Below are 17134 nucleotides of genomic sequence, written 5' to 3' on the forward strand. Positions count from 1 at the left end.
CGTGCGGCTATTTTGACGGGAAGGTCACGTGACTATTGCCGCAGACTGTGAGAGTAGAGTGGGGGTAGGCCGACTACTGCGACGGCCGCTCTTCCAGTCAGCGAACGCGCCCCTCGTCTCCATGCCATTTTCCGTTGTCCCGGCGCTTCCAGGCGCCCCGATCGGCACTCATCGAACGCAGGGGAACCGGGATCGAACACCGACACCGAGTCCCGCCCTCCTGACCACCTCACGCGCACGCCCGGGCGCTAGTCTCGTCTAGCGGGGCGGAGGCGCACTGTTCGTAAGAGCCGCAGCGCTCCCGAGGCATAGCAGAACCGCGCGGCAGACATGTTTGGGCCGGAGTGGAGAGCGGAGGCTAGTAGCCCCGCCGGAGAGTTGAGTGGGTGACCGCGCGCGATACAAGACATGGAGTACAGCCCGCATCTCAAGAAAGTGCTCAAGACGTACCAGCTAAGCGCCGTCAAGAGCCTGCAGGGGCCGGGCGCCACTATGAAGGAGCCGGAGCCGCCCGACGCTGTCTTCGCCGCGACGCCGCCTCCGCCCTTCCCTATCCAGCAGCTGCCCATCCTCACCACCCCCGACCAGTCGAGGTCAGAGCTGTCCGAGACGGTGCTCGAAGGCGAGACCATCTCGTGCTTCGTAGTAGGCGGCGAGAAGCGGCTGTGTCTGCCGCAGGTGTTGAACTCGGTGCTCCGGGAGTTCTCGTTATGCCAGATCAACCAAGTGTGCGAGGAGCTTCAGATCTTCTGCTCTCGCTGCAACCACGAGCAACTCGAAGTTCTCAAGGTCACGGGAATCCTCCCTATGAGCGCCCCTTCCTGCGGACTCATAACCAAGACCGACGCCGAGCGCCTGTCTAGCGCCCTACTTCACCGTGCAGCGCCTCCGGCCGTGAGGGCGCCCCCGCCGCCTAAGGGAGCCCTCTCCTTCAAGGTGTACCACGAGTGTTTCGGGAAATGCAAGGGAATTTGCACGCCGGAGCTATACACGGACAACAATGCACACTGTATCGAATGCGTAGAGTGCCACGGAATGTTCTCCCCGCAGAAATTCGTGTGCCACGTGCACAGGTTCCAGGAGAATCGCACCTGCCATTGGGGGTTCGACTCCAGCAACTGGAGGTCATACCTGCTCATCGCGAAGGACCAGGACGAACACGAGAAACTCGCCAAGGTGCTGGACGAGTTCAAGGAGCAACACGACAACGGCGCCCCCAACAACAACAAACGCAAACAGGTAAGCAACCCCTTCCGTGGGGTAGTAGGTCATTGTGTGTAGAAATTCCTTGTATACACACCCTACTATAAACACAACGCAATTACGTAACCCATCCGGCGTGCCGCCACTGCCACTACACTCAAGGCATGGGGTCGGTAATGCATGCATTTATGCTTGTTCTTACCCTCAGTGTATGGAATACAACGTGTGTATGTGTGTGCACTCGTATGTTTGTAAGAGAAGATACCAACACTTTAAACCGAAAGTTATTGTGTAATGTACACAAAAATAAGTGCACTATTAATGTAGGCTACATTGTGTATGTGTGAGGTAGTTTGGCCTTGAACACTTTGATACAATCTGCATGAATGTGAGACTTTATAAGCTTACATGTAAATACATATTTTCATGGACGTTTGCTCCAGATAATGTCCAAAAACCGTTAGTTTATACAGAAAATGATGTTTATGCAGAAAATGACAAATCTTTCATACAAACTTTACGAGTAAGATCTCAACGGATTCATGCATTCAATAATAGTGTAGTGATACTAAGGTTACAAATTATCCCAGTTTATAACACTATTTAAGAGCTTTTGTCTTGATTTGCATTGAAAGCGGCACTTTTTTATTTGAGTAGCAATGACATTTCATTGTTTTTATTTCCCTGTAGGAACCGCAGTAGTTTCATTTCAAGGTTAGAGAAATCAGTTTTCTTGTTCTTATGTTACCGTGGATTAGAAGGAATATGTTGTTTGTTTGAGCCATTATAAGCCTATAAATAACTAATTGGTACTCCTGACCTTTACTGTTACGGCATTAAGCGTTAAATCTAAATATTTGTAACGAATTAAATGGAAGAGGATGAACTTGACTTCATCCGCGGGCAGGATTGTGCTTAATAATCGATAGTGATAGTTGCGCAAAATACGTAAACTTCTACCCTTCAACGTGGTGTTAACAGAACATGACATAATATAGTAGTTGAAATTGTGAAGAAAGTGTGTTATCAGCGTCGTGATAACCGATATAAACTTAAAAAAAGAATCAAGGTTTTGTGTGGACTTACGTAACTTCGACGTGTAAAATCTCATATACGATCAATGAGACCAAAAAAGTGAATGTATACCAATTACATGAAGTAAAAGTAATTTCATATTAAAAGCATATTATTATTATTATTATTATTATTATTATTATTATTATTATTATTATTATTATTATTATTATTATTAAAAAGTCTTGTAATTATCTTCTCGTTGAATCGTACATCATCAGTAGGGATTGTGCCAAAAATATATGAACATTTTATCAAAAGTAATTTCTTTTGATAGTTCACACAGCTGCACAGGACAGTTAATAAACGTAGCTGATTGTCGTTTTACGATAGTAAGAGGATGTGAGTGAGAGCTTTAGCGATAAGGTCGTGAATTGCATGTGTCATCGCCGTGGGTATTTATGAAGCCTGTGTGTTTGTTCTTCCGTATTAAAAGTTTTACGTAAATGGTTTGTAAGATGCTCATTGATTAGCAATACAGACAGGTATTGAAAATGAACATATAAAGAGCAAATATGCAAATTGTAGGTTAAAGATTCCTTATATAGCCTACATAAATATTTACGACTCCCAATAAAAATAAACCTGAATGATTATCTACCCTCATTTGGGTATAGTCTCAAAGACATCTAGCTTAATTGAGAGTCAGTGCGTGGGAAAACCTACGGTTACACTTTTCAAACACTATTCTCTGCGATTAGAACTGATTTTATATGATTAACTGATATCCTTTGACCAATTTTTTCAAATGTAGACCTATATTCATTATTACGACATTTCATACGTTTCCACAAAATTGTTCCGTGAACTGCATTCGAAAAGGGGAGCATCTGAAACTTGTGTACGTAAACTAGACTATTATTATTATTATTATTATTATTATTATTATTATTATTATTACTACTACTACTACTACTACTACTACTACTACTACTACTACTACTACTACTACTACTACTCGGCCTCGGTAGCGTAGTTGGTATAGCGCTGGCCTTCTATGCTCGAGATTGCGGGTTCGATCACGGGCCAGGTTGATGGCATTTAAGTGTCTTTAAATGCGACAGGCTTATGTCAGTAGATTTACTGGTATGTAAAAGAACTTCTGCAGGACAAAATTCCGGCACACCGGCGACGCTGATATAACCTCTGCAGTTGCGAGCTTCGTTAAATAAACCATTATTATTATTATTATTATTATTATTATTATTATTAGTATTATTAGTATTATTATTATTATTATTATTATTATTATTATTATTATTATTATTATTCATGCTGTTTTATAAGTAGATTGTTACTGCAGCTTTATATTCAACCTTTAAGCGTCCACATTACCTGTCCGAATAAAGTTCTCTCTTTAGGAACATAATCATTTAAGAATGTTCTCGTTTAAATTGGTTCGAATATATTATGTAGACTATATCAGATCTGATGTAATACTGAAAATTCCTATGTCAAGCCCACGCTGTTTCTGTATGTTTTCAGTTACTCTGTCATGAGTTGTGCTTCATAGTCGTTATTTTACGAACAGTCAGAATAATTTGTTTTCATGTAAAAACATTCCTTTTTTTTTATTCTTCTAAGAAAGGGACATAATGATTAATGAGGTGCGATGTATTTTAATGAGATCCATACAGTGAGATCCTACAATCAGATTCCGCTACTTCTATTTTTTCTGGTATTTTAATTCAGTTTCGTTTTTAATGTTCAACAATTTTGTATTTATTTTGCTAATTATTGTAACATAAAATATAATATAAACAGAAAACCTTTAGCTCGCCCCTGAAAGAGTAGAACTCGTGATCAGGGGCAAATTCCTGAATTGAAATTAAGATGTACATAATACAATTTGTATTATGGCTAGTACGCAATAAAAATATACAAATTTAAATTTACAATTTTTCAATTTTTATGAAATCCATACATAACTTTTTAAATTTAATACTGGAAGTACTAGAATTGACAAGATTAGGATATTTAAATATAAATTTGTAATATATTTTTGGGCCTAAATTACTACTATGATTAAATACTGTAGCAGTGTTGCTACGAGTATTATAATGTTTGAGAAAATTATCTCCCTACCGGAAAATTGCAACATCGCCTACCGGCGGGTGTGTGCTTTCAGGCTAATTTCGAAGACTGTGCAGTAGACCTGTCGGTGATTTGCCTTTTTCGAACGGGATTCTGCGAAGTCGACTATTTTATGGACAAACTTCATAGTTTCGAGGATAGAATTAGCAGAAGGAATTTGTGGTACACACTATCTCCCGACCTACATGTCAGTGACTTTTATCTCTGGGGAACTTCTAAAATATAAAGTATATAAAAATAACCCCATATACCTGAAGGAACTGAAGAATAGCATCAGGGAAAGTCTCGCCTCCATTTATCAGAGGTCGGGTAACCAGACGTCCTCTTTTGTCTGGACATGTCCTCCTTTTTAGGCTTTTGTCCGGGGTCCGGGCGGATTTTTAAAAAATCAAGAAATGTCCTCCTTTTCGTACTTATATGCCTGATATTTTGAAATTACAGTATCTACTTTGACGCCTTTCTCAAATAATTTCCCTGTAGTTGGCAGCAACAATGACGGAATATACTCTTTGCCAACGATCATAATTCTCTTTGCTCCCATTTGTTATGGTCGTTGCTTTCATATGTAGCTAACTGTATATTATTAAATTTTGTCATAAGTATGCTGTAATAAAATAGATATTGACGTAATATTAAGTATAATGCAGGCCTAACCCTAATTCTAAATAGATAGTATTATCTGTTCTCTTTACGTAACACGTACTGTTCAGCGCAAACTATTCCAGTAGCATTTATTGCATTGACTAAACTAAAAGTCCATTTCTTATTCATTTCTATAGATGAAATATGTGACTTATTTGTGATTTTTAGCAATAATATGTTATAGGAAAGAGTAAAGAGCACTCTTGTTATAAAAGTTAACATGGGCGAAAATATCACAAGTTACGTTTTCGAAATAACCTATTCAATTATAGTTTCTTTAACTTTCATATTTAGCTGACTGTAAAATCATTATTATTACGTTTTTCATAATTATTTTGTCATGAAATAGATCTTAATATACTTTTAAATATGATATAAGCCTAAATCTGTGCTGTAAATATTTTGTAATAAAATAGATATTGACATAATTTAAAGTATAATAAGCCGAAATCTAAAGTACATATTTTCTATCCTCGTTTTTCGAACAATGTCCTCATTTTTGAAGCTTTGTGTCTTCTTTTTTTTTATCGATGTGAATCTTGTCACCCTAATCAGAGGTAACTGTAACTAGGGATGCTTCATTTTTGAGCAGGTGCGAAAATTGTTTGGAACAGGAAGGCGAAGGCAGACAGTTTAAAAATTCATTCTCTTAATTTTGGTGAATGACTGTATTTAATAATATTCTATTGTCTCCGTAACCAACATGCTGTAGCGCGCCCGCATATGCCTATAGCTAAAGTTGCCGTTATTCAGACAGTAGATAATCTACTCGCCCGGTAGCCTAGGCTATTATTTGATTGATTTACATGTACGTAGACGCATTTACTCATATGCCAAGCGCTTGACCATGGTCAATTTATCTGCGTTAAATGTCACGCGCAAATGACCGTATAAAATTTGTAATACAATTTTATTGATTCTCAAAAACAAAATTAAAGATAAAAAATAATAACTGGCTAATGGATCTAACAAGGGGGACGCGTTCCCTGGATCCCGTAAATAGGCCTAAAGTGTAAGCTGTAGCAGTTCATTAGGGAAGACCTGCTGATGGAATACAAGGTGAAACTTAAGTAAGGTCTTATTACAGATTTATTAATTTGTCACACAGAATGATATATGTAATATTGACAATTAATTTTTCTCCTCAAATATTAATTGTTAAGTAAAATCGTTTTTGGAGAAAGGGCTGAGACTTAAAGTTTTTAAAGTTATGGTTTATTTAACGACTCTCGCAACTGCAGAGGTTATATCAGCTTCGCCGGATGTGCCGGAATTCTGTCCCGCAGGAGTTCTTTTACATGCCAGTAAATCTACTGACATGAGCCTGTCGCATTTAAGCACATTTAAATGCCATCGACCTGGCCCGGGATCGAACCCGCAAGGGCTGAGACTTCCACGTCATTAATGTAGATGTGTTTGAATCTAGTCTTTCAATCCTAGAATTTGGCATGAATTTAAGATTTTACTCGTCGTCTTCGGTGTCTTTGCTTGTGAGAACTAGCTTTTGAGCCCAAAGATCTGATCTTAATGAATTAACTTTTTCGTTTCTCAGCTCTATGTAGGCTAGTGTCCAGTTTAACCGTAGCAAAGCGTAGGGACCGTCGCCATTACTCGAGGGTCTCCCTGTTCCGCGGCTCATTATGAAACTAAGTATGACTTAAGAATCACATTGTTCAGTATTAAAAGGTTTTGTATGGTTCTTGTTGTAGATGTTTCCATGGAACCCAAAATTTTGTACGTTAAACTTTCCCTCTCTATCTGAAGTTCGCTGTGTACGGTCGATGACAATCTAATCTACTATAGCCACTAGATAGGCGTAAATTTTTTGTCTGCTCAGTCGCATTATCTCCTTAAACTATAGCCTACGTATATGAGTATAAAGCAACGAAATAATATGTAGGTTTACATAGTATAAAATAACATTTGTACTAAGGAATATCTAATTAGATAGAATATTACATTTTATAAATAATCTTATTCATATTCGAAACAGCACGAAAGTTGCTGGAAGCATCATTGTTTCTCCTCTCTCTGGACATATTTTGAGTGACATAATGCAGAGATTTTAAGTTATATCTGTGATTGAGAATATAGGTTTGTAGAGGAAGAATGAAGTATTATCGTGGAATTCTTCTTTCTCATTTCTTTTCTTTTATTTTCACTTCCTCTATTCAAAGCCCTTCTTCTCTTCCTTAATCTCTTTAATTCGCTTTCTCACTTTTTTCTCGCTTCCTGTAGGCGTCATTCATTTACATTGATCTGCCCAAGGGCAGGTCTTTCACTGCAAACCCAGTCTTCTCCAGTCTTTCTTATCTGCTTTCCTCTTAGTCTCCTGATTCTAGGCGTCTAGGCTATTTAACCCTCCACCACTTTTAGTCTGTTATTGATTCCTCGCTTTAATTTTCTTCCTCTTTCTCTTAATTTTCTTCCTATCTCTCAACTCGCTTTCTCTCTTTAATCCTCTTCCATTATCTTCCTTTCTTTTTCTACTTGTCATTTCTTTCTTTCTCTTCCATTCTTTTCTCTCTTTAGTTATCTTTCTTTCTTGCTCCCATTTCTTAATTCTCCAATTTTTTACTCTCTTCCTCTGTTTTCTTCCTTATGTCTCTCTATTTTCTTTCTTTCTCGCGCCCTCATTTCATTCTTCTCTTATTCTCTGCTCTTGAATTGCCTTTAATTTATGCTTCGACTCTTTATAATTCCCATTTCTTTCTTTCCTTTCTCCCTTCCTCTCTCTACTTTTTTGCTCTCTTCTCTTTATTATATCTTTTTCTTTCTTGCTTTCACTGTCTTTCTGTGTTCTTCTCTTTTATGCTTTTCATATCTTCTTTACTTTCTCCCTTCTCTTACTATCTTCCTCTCTTGTTTAATTTTCGTCCGTTCTGTTTTGTCTGTAGTTTACGTTCCTCTTCTTTTCCATTCAGAATCTCAAATTCCCATAGTAAAACCAATATGCAGAAAGGGAGATAAATCTATTACTGCTAATCAAAAATATTATAGACCCTTATTATTATTATTATTATTATTATTATTATTATTATATTAAAATAATTATTTAACGATGCTGTATCAACTATTGGGTCATTTAGTATGGAATGAATTGAAAATAAGTGTCAGTGGATACCGATACGCTACTTTTCAGTTTCCACATTTCGAACCCAGTCACTCTCAATAGCCTATCACAACTTGTCACAGATGTTCGAAGATATTTCTATTTCTTTCCCCTCTGTCTCTTTCTGTTTTACATAGTTCACTAGCGAGTGTTTCCATATCTGCTAGAATGCGCTATACGAGTATATTATCTCGTTTTCATAAATTGGTATTACAGAAGACCGTCCAGTTTTTTCACATTCGTCAATCACTCCAATCGTTTGAATTCTGGTCAGTCTGAGCTAATCAGCGATGATCTTCGAGACTGATAGTATGCACTATACATCACGTGTTCTACAGCTCGATTCAACGTTAATGGCCACTGTCCTTGGCTGTTTGTCTAGTGAGCGAGCTGTGTGTTGTGTCATAAGAAAGAAATTTAATCACAAATTTGCATAGGAGGGGAAGAGGCAAGAGGAAAAATGAAAATAATATCTATGCTCGAAGCTGAGGGACACTCATGTCAAGAAAATACAAGTCATCATGACATTGTTTAGTCAACAGACATAGTAAGTATATAGTAGCGGGACGTGTGGAAGAATATGGTGTTTTAAGACGGAGTATACCGCGACATGATAAGAAGGAAGTGTTAGATGTTATAACTGCGCGGCCTGACCTGTGTGACCCAGCCCGCCAGTAGTGATGAGTAACTCGCTCTTAGTGTGTCTACTTACTTTTTGCAGGGGCCAAAATCCCTGAATCAAGCTTGTAATTATTATAGTCTATAGAAGAAACTTGAATTTGAGTAAAGAAGTAAGTAGTCATTATAATCTCTCAAGAACGCCATGGAAATGAGGACTATCTGTTTGTAGTTCGCCCTACATTTATGACGTATTCGATCAATAAATTCCTGAAAAGTCAACGTTTGATGGTTGTGGTATGTCTGGCAACGCTGCAGGCAGTCTATCTGTCAGTTTGCATGACGACTCTGATGTATATGACGTAATAATTCACGCCTGTTGTAATTACAGGAACCTGTTCGCACGGTTGCGGAGTTGCCATCTCCCATTGTTACCCAAGAAGTTACCACGGTAACGTCTCGTACAGTTTGAGAACACTGCGCTTTGGTGCTGTGTGTACTCATATGCGGAATTCCAGTTTAGTAGCCTTGGAAACCTTCACTCGTCTGTTTCACGGTGCGGGAAACGCTTCCAGTAATGATGCACAATACCGCACGAGTTAGCAACAGACGTCAGGCAAGACAAGACAGGATTTAACCCCATGCCTCTCGTAGGCCCGCATGAAGTTCTTCCTCCCTCCTCTTCCTATAACCTAATTACATAAGATATTTGCATAACACCAAACGCAGCTCGGCGTTAAAACGGATATGTGCAGTATAACTTGGGAGAAGGGTAGTGGAACATAGGTTACAATTTTTCTCATAGAATACCTTAGTAACGCTAAAAGCTTGGCAAATAAAAGGTTCCACTCCAATAAGAAGAAGAAGTGTCAATCAAAGCGAGATTAGAGAACAAATTTTGTTCATTCTTTGTTCCTCTCATTTGTCTTTCCTTTCTCCTTCTCTTTTCTTCCATTTTCCCATCGCTTACGTTTTTTCTTTCTTTCTCCATTTTATTTTATTTCCTTTCTGCCCGCCTCTCCTTTCAATTTCCCTCTCGCTCCCCTTCCCACCTTTCTGTCTATGCCTGCTTGCTTTTGACTTCCTCTTCCTTTCTTCTTATGCCTGCCTTCCATCCTCTCTTTTATCTTTTCTATCACCTTTTCTACCTACGGTATATACCTGTCGTCTCTCTTTCTGCCTCTCATTTTTCTCCACTGTCTTCCTTCCTTTCTTTCTTTCTACATTTGGGCGGCCGGATTAGCTCAATTGAAGAGCAGCTGGCTTTGGACTGGAAGGTCCTGGTTTGAATTCCGACTGGTGACAAGATTTTTTTCCTCGTTGCCAAAACTTTCTTATCGGTCCCAACGTTCACTCGGCCTCCTATCAAATTGAATACCGGTTCTTTCTCAGGCGTAAAAGGCGGTCGGAGCGTGGTGCCGATCACATCACTTCATTCTAGTGCCGAGGTCAAGAAAACATAAAGCCCTCCTCCATGGTGTAGGAAAGTGGTTCCCAAACTCTTTGAAGGCGCGACTCACTTTTGGGTAAGAGTTTTGTTTGCGACCCCCCCCCCCCCCACTACAGTAGACTACCAGTACTTAATTAACCCCATTCGATAAGTACAAATACCTGTAAAGTCGAAGACAATTTTACTCAAAACTAGTGGATAATTTATTGTAAATGTACTACCGGTACCTACAAGACGAGAAATTATTGGAATATGCAAACCTATTTTCCAATTCTTTTTGGCTTCTTTGCTGATATATTTTCCGAACACTTAAACACTTTGAACAGTAGTTTGCAAAGCCAAGATATTAACATAATAAGTAGACATAAAATCGACGGATTTGTAAGAATTCTCCGGAATAATCTCAAAACAATTATGACAGAGTAACTATAACAGTATACTGAATCCGATTTTAGAATTGCGTCCAACTAATCTAACCGGAAATTCCAACGAATATTAAGGAAAAAAATCAATTGAAATGCGAGTGTGTACCTACTGATGGATTTTTGGATAAGAGGCTATATATTAGAGCGTAAACCAGTTTTAAGTCAGAAGAATGCAAGAATACCTCGAGGTTGCAAAAGAACGTCTTAAATTTTTTAAAGCATTTACAATCACGTAATTTATGAAAAATAAATTTCTCGTCTATGACTGTTATCAAAACAAAAGCGACAAATCTCCTTGAAATTGAGTTACGTGTGCGTATGTATGTATATATATATATATATATATATATATATATATATATATATATATGTATGTATGTATGTATGTGTGTGTGTGTGTGTATCGAATAATCAGATTTGAGAAGCTACTTTCTGAAAAACATGCACATTTTAAAAAACATTAATTACTTTTTAATTTAGCCTATAACTTTTGAAACATTTTATTTTTATGTTCAACGTTGTTTATGTTTCTAAATGCAACATAATGTATGTTAATAAGGTGTTTCTTGTTTTATTTTGTAAATCATCTCGCGAGCCCCTCAGCTATTACACGACCCCCTCTTTGAGAACCACTGGCGTAGGGTATATAGGGGATATCTTTACTTTTAGGCCTAAATTTATATCTGCCTTTACTCACAGTATGTCTTTTTCCCATTTTTTCCGTTCTTTCATTAAGAAACTGTAATGCTACCTAAGCTGTGATCTCTTATTTATAGATGAAATATATTGTAGTTTAAAAATAAACAACCGGTTTTAAGGCGTACAGCGATTATACAAACATTTTCAAGTTCATTAAAATACATGAAAGTTTCAGAGTAAGAGTGTAGGCCATGGAAGCAAAGTTTCGATAAAGAAAAGTGTTCGAACATATTAAAATATTTTGAAATAGTTTTAAAAAATTATAAACACTATACGAGGGCTACCGACGTAGCTCAGATAGGAGGCTCATTTGTCTGCTCCGGTGTCGGTTCGATCTCCCTTGGGCTCATTGCCCGGTTGGATTTTTTCCTAGGTTTTTTCTAAACTGCAAAATGAATATCGGGTAATCCCATGGCAAATTCTCGGCCTCATCGCGCCAAATACCGCCTCGTTATCACCAACGCTAAATAATGTAGTTGATACAGTTCGTTAAATAACCGACTAAAAAAAATACAAGAAAGTTTCAGCGTAAGAGTATATGGACTATATATATATATATATATATATATATATATATATATATATATATATATATAATACAATACGCAGTCACAAAACTGTGCTAGTCCATGTAGCAAAGTTTGAAGAATGAAAAGCTTGAGAGAAAAAAGGAACATGCGGAAATTAAATTTCTACGAAAAACTAGTGTTATAGAGCTTAATAAACAGAAATGGTTGAACATAGAAAATATTTAGAAAATATTTTGAAATAGATTCAGTGGTAAGCCTAGATAGGAATTACAAATACAGGACAGTAGCCACCGGCGTAGCTCAGGCGGTAGGTACGTTTGTCTGTTGATTTGGAGCTGCGCTCGGGCTTGGTTTTGATCGGGCTAATTACCTAGTTGTGTTTTTTCACAGTTTATTTCCATCCGTAAGGCGAATGTCGAGTAATTTATGGCGAATCCTCGACCTCATTACGCCAAATGCCACCTCGCTACTGTTCTCCAACCAGGAGATTAACCGTGAAAGGAATGTGTTTACTATTGCGTCATCTATTGTAGCGAAGTAGATATATAATATTACCGTTATAACGTCAGTTTAAAAAACATGCGCTCTCCTGCATATGTTATTTCCTGTATGGAGGGATTAAAAGACCAGGAAATTAACCGTGATCTAATTTTGTAACTAGGGTAGTATAAATGTGTGTATGAGTGTTATCGTTTGTGCTTTGAGAGTTAGGCAATGGAGATGCGTGTACCCATGTGTGTGACCTTATGACATCAACACTCATTCACAGCATTACCCCGCCGCGTCTCATTTTCTTGAAACTTTCTCATGGTTGGAGTACAGTATGACCATTTCCATCAACGCTAAATAACCTAGTATTGTAGTTGATATAGCATTATTAAATAAATAAAACAATACAGGACTATGATATTCTCTTAGAGTACTGGGGTAATGCTGTTAACAATATATTTTCGCGTGTGTGTATATATATATATATATATATATATATATATATATATATATATATATATGTAGTTTTTTTTTTCCTCTGTGACATCAAACACAGACGAATGTCCTTTGCACCGTGAGATAAACAAATGCTGGTGAATTGTGAGCTGGTCACAGAAAGAAATTACCTTTATTGTTTTAATATAGGCTTGGCAGAATAAAAAAATGTGTTTGAAAAAAATTGCATTTAGGAACACCTATTACAACAAGGTTTAATCTCATCCTTGTCAAACTTCCCCCCCCCCCCGTCATGTCAAAACATACTATTTGAGAAAATTAGTCGAATAAATATAGTACTTTTTCAGTTACACAAACACAATTTGGCAAATTCCCTTACGTTTATTTTTTTCCTATACAAATGTAACATGTCTCTCCACATTTTCACTACTTGAATTAAATATTTTAAAATAGTAGCCCATTCATTTTGCAGAACTATACAGTTTACAATACATACGAAATTTCAGCCCTTTATCTTAAGTAGTTTCCGTCTAAATAGTCCCTGAATTTAAACAATTAAAATTATTTCTTTTCAGTACTCTATTTTTCTGCCATTCCTGTATTAAAACAATGAAAGATAATTAAATTTGTTTGCGTGGCTAGCTCACAACTCACCAACATTTGTTTATCACACGGTGCAAAAGACATTAGTCTGTGTTTGATAGAAACAGAGAAAAAATATATATTCATATTTATACGCGAAAATACTGTAAACATTACTACCCAGTACCCTTCAGCAGAATTCAAGTAAGAAATAATGAAGGAAACCCCAATTGGAAGTTGATATTTAGGTCGCTCCAGCACAGTGAAACCACTCTACGTGACACAGAGGTCGATGTGCATATTTGTTGGGCAGTTCCAATGTCGTTGTTGCAGGGAGGTCGCAGGTTCGAATGCTTCCAGTTTCCTTCCCCCCGTCTTGTCAGTTTGTCCTCGTGGAATTGAAAGCGGGACATTCACTGCGGTGCAAGAGAAACCGGCTGGAAGCTCAGGTTCCGCCCCCTCTCCCCTCCTCGCCGGAAACTTGGTTTTGCCCTAATTGAAGTCATAGTCTTTCCAGGAAGTCTCTCCGTGTCTATTGATCTCTTGCATTTCACACTGCAGTCGTCATCCAGTTCTCGTTGCTATAGAAACAACCGCAAGTAATTCGGTAGCTCTTCACCATTCAGCAACTTTGGAGATTAACAGATTACATGTTAGTGGGAGCTTTCTTCTTAACTTCATCAAATATCGGAAAAAAATAGAGAAAGTATTGTGATGAGAAAGAGAATTATTATACGTCTGTTGACTAAACAATGTCATGAATTCATGATGGCTTATATTTTCTTGACGTGTGTGTCCCTCAGCTACGAGCATAACAGTAAATAATAATAATAATAATAATAATAATAATAATAATTTCTTTCTCTTCCCTCTTCCCCTCCTACGCACGTTTGTGATTAAATTAAAAAAGTTATGTATGGATTTTATAAAAATTGAAAAATTGTAAATTTAAATTTAAATATTCTTATTGCGTACTAGACATAAGACAAATTATATGATATACTTCTGAATTTCAGTTCAGAAATCCGCCCCAGAGCACGAGTTCTACTCTTTCAGGGGCGAGCTGAAGTTTTTCTGTTTATATTATATTTTATGTTACAATTATTAGCAAAATAAATAAACAGATTTCTTTCTCATGACGCAATACACAGCTCGCTCACTAGGCAAACAACCAAGGACAAGGGCCAATAACGCTGAATCGAGCTGTAGGCTATATTGTATTTTAAGTTGATCTTAACATTTATGACGTCAGCTGCAGTGTGCCGTTGTATTTTGTGTAAATATTGTTATGCCTTCTGCTTAGACGTCCAGCTTTATAATTTTACTGTCTCACCCATCTCTCCCCTCATACATCACTCCAGCTATATGTAAGTATAGGTCTCGCAAGCACGGAATACCGACGGAAGGAATGCGAATGAAACACTGCGATAAGGAAGAGCTGGCGACAGAAAAGGTCACGAGATAACTTGAATGATATTCAAGAGTACAGTCGGAAGAGAAATGACATCGATAGAACCAGTCGTGCGTTGTGATAGTTATATTACGACTTTAGTTTGTTCCATTGCATGTGAATATGTGTCTTGTATCGCACGGTATTATTATTTCATTCGTAAACATATGTTGCGCGTTTAATTAGCTTCGAATTTTTCTCTTGCTACGTTCTTTATTTCCACAGCGATGTCCTCATTTGTTCATCTTCTTGGAAGAGACAGTACTTCCATCGGCGTGCCTTCATACACACGTCAAAACAGACAGCAACGCCACCATTGCTTTTCGGTATCGTTCCTTGCGCGAGCTATAGTTAGACATACGGATTGCCGATTACCCATAGATTGTACCCAACCCGTAAAAGCTATCCTAGTAAAGCAGTGGAAATAACCGCACCGAGGACTGTTAACCCGTTGCTCTCATTTCCCGCAACTTGACCGCTGCTTATCTCGCGCACTGTGTTGCCCTTACCGGCACCGCAGCTGTTGTGTTGTCACGGTGGTGAACCGTAGGACAGACGGACTTTGTATCGCAGACTGTGCTGACGTCACGGCTGGATCAAAGGCCTCTGAATGCGGAATAAAGATAGCCCGGGCCGGGCCGGGGCCAAGGAGAGCTCACGCACTCATTCATCGCGAGTGGCTAGTGAGTGGCTGCCCTTTCTAATGAATTTCTTAGAACCCCACCAATAAACTCTTCTATTGAGTTATTGTTCAGTGACTTCGTCCGTTGAATCTACTGCCTCAACTTCATGAGTTATGTGATGACCTATTCTCGTAAATAAATCGTCCTTAGTCCATAAATCGTCCTTAGTCCATGTTTAGTGAACTGATTTATTGAGTCTACTAACTCGACTCGTTGGATGATATTGTAAACGAGTATACATCTTTAGAGAGTTGGTGTTCAGTAACTCAGTTCGAGTTGGTTGACTCAACTCATTTGATTTGATGAACCGCTGATTTCTTTCCGAATAAATATTCTTATTGACTGCTGATCGAATTGGCTGAGTTGAGCGATTTCACAAATTGAGGAAAGTTCCAAAAACAAAATTGTTCAGTATTACATAAAAACGTTATTAACATAGTAAAGGCACATACACAAGCAGCACTGCCTGTCGACGTCTATATAAACTGAAATTATAATCTTAGGCATATTCACTGTTTACCATTTTGTTCAGCTTGGAACATACATTCAGTTGCATTAAAAAAAAAAAAAACTTATTTTTCCTTTTTGTGGCACTTTCATGGTTTACCATTTGAAGTCCTCAATTGTATCTGTCCTCCTTGGGAAGTCAGAGATTACAGTGATTCGATCCATTTAATGAACCGACTCAACTCTGTGACTGATTGTTTTATACTTATGAATAAGCCATTGTGCAGTGTCGAGCTACTCGGTCTGTTGAATCGAGTGACTCACTTCAGTGAATGATCCTTAGATAACTCGATCTTAAGGAGTTGGTGTTCACTGACTCGGTTCATTAAATCGGTTGACTCATATGAGTATTGATGATTACGATTAGTGATGAACTGATGACTCAACTTTCTCAGTGCACCAGACAGTCCTTAAATAGTTGCTGTTCAGTGGTTGCCTAGTCCATCGCGTTGGTTAACTCATCTCGGTGAATGTTCTATGAATTATACTCGTTTAGATTTTTTATAGTCTATGCTGTTCGTAAATAACCCTTAATGGGTTTGTGTATAATGACTTCGTCAGTTTGATTCTTCACTCACTTATCATAGGAATGATTTTATAAGCTATACTCGTAAACGCGTTAAGGATTGATTGAGTTCACTAGATAAGTTAACGATCACCAGCGTCATACAGAACTTATTACGAGCGGGACTCGTCCTCTCAGACTACACTAAGGTGTGGGTTTGAATCCCGCCCGTTTTGACGGATCACCTGGATGAGTTTTTATTCGAGGGTTTACCCAACTGTAAGTCAGTTAAGTCCGCCTCCTTGGTCTTGAGGTAGCGTGCTCGACTCCCGATCAAGGTGACCTGGGTTCGATTCCCGGTCTGAATTCAGGGGGATTTAATTCGGACCTCTTCACGGGACTGGTTGTTTGTCCATTGTCCAAGTGTGTGTGGTGTCTCGCAGTGGCCCCCGGGTAGCCTGACCCAGTAAACGGGGGAGTCCTACAGTGTGTGCATGTGTTCAGTAGAGTTGTGGGTCTAGGCACAATAAGCCTCCGGCTGCGGTGCCGAAATTAATAAAAAAAGTCAAGTAATCCCATAATGAATTTTCGGACATGAAATAACCACACAGTTAC

General features: G+C 38.3%; 1 protein-coding gene across 1 annotated transcript in view; it reads left to right on the forward strand.

The window, feature by feature from the left end:
• The first annotated feature begins 276 nt into the window (after nt 1–276).
• The window catches only part of Snoo (Sno oncogene), a 421394-nt gene continuing 404536 nt past the window's right edge, over nt 277–17134 (forward strand). Inside the window, exon 1 of the mRNA XM_069835433.1 lies at nt 277–1239. Within this exon, the coding sequence (XP_069691534.1) occupies nt 409–1239 (831 nt within the window). The 5' untranslated portion in view covers nt 277–408. The remainder of the gene's footprint in view (nt 1240–17134) is intronic.

Source organism: Periplaneta americana, chromosome 9, assembly GCF_040183065.1.
Source record: "Periplaneta americana isolate PAMFEO1 chromosome 9, P.americana_PAMFEO1_priV1, whole genome shotgun sequence".
NCBI lineage: Eukaryota > Metazoa > Arthropoda > Insecta > Blattodea > Blattidae > Periplaneta > Periplaneta americana.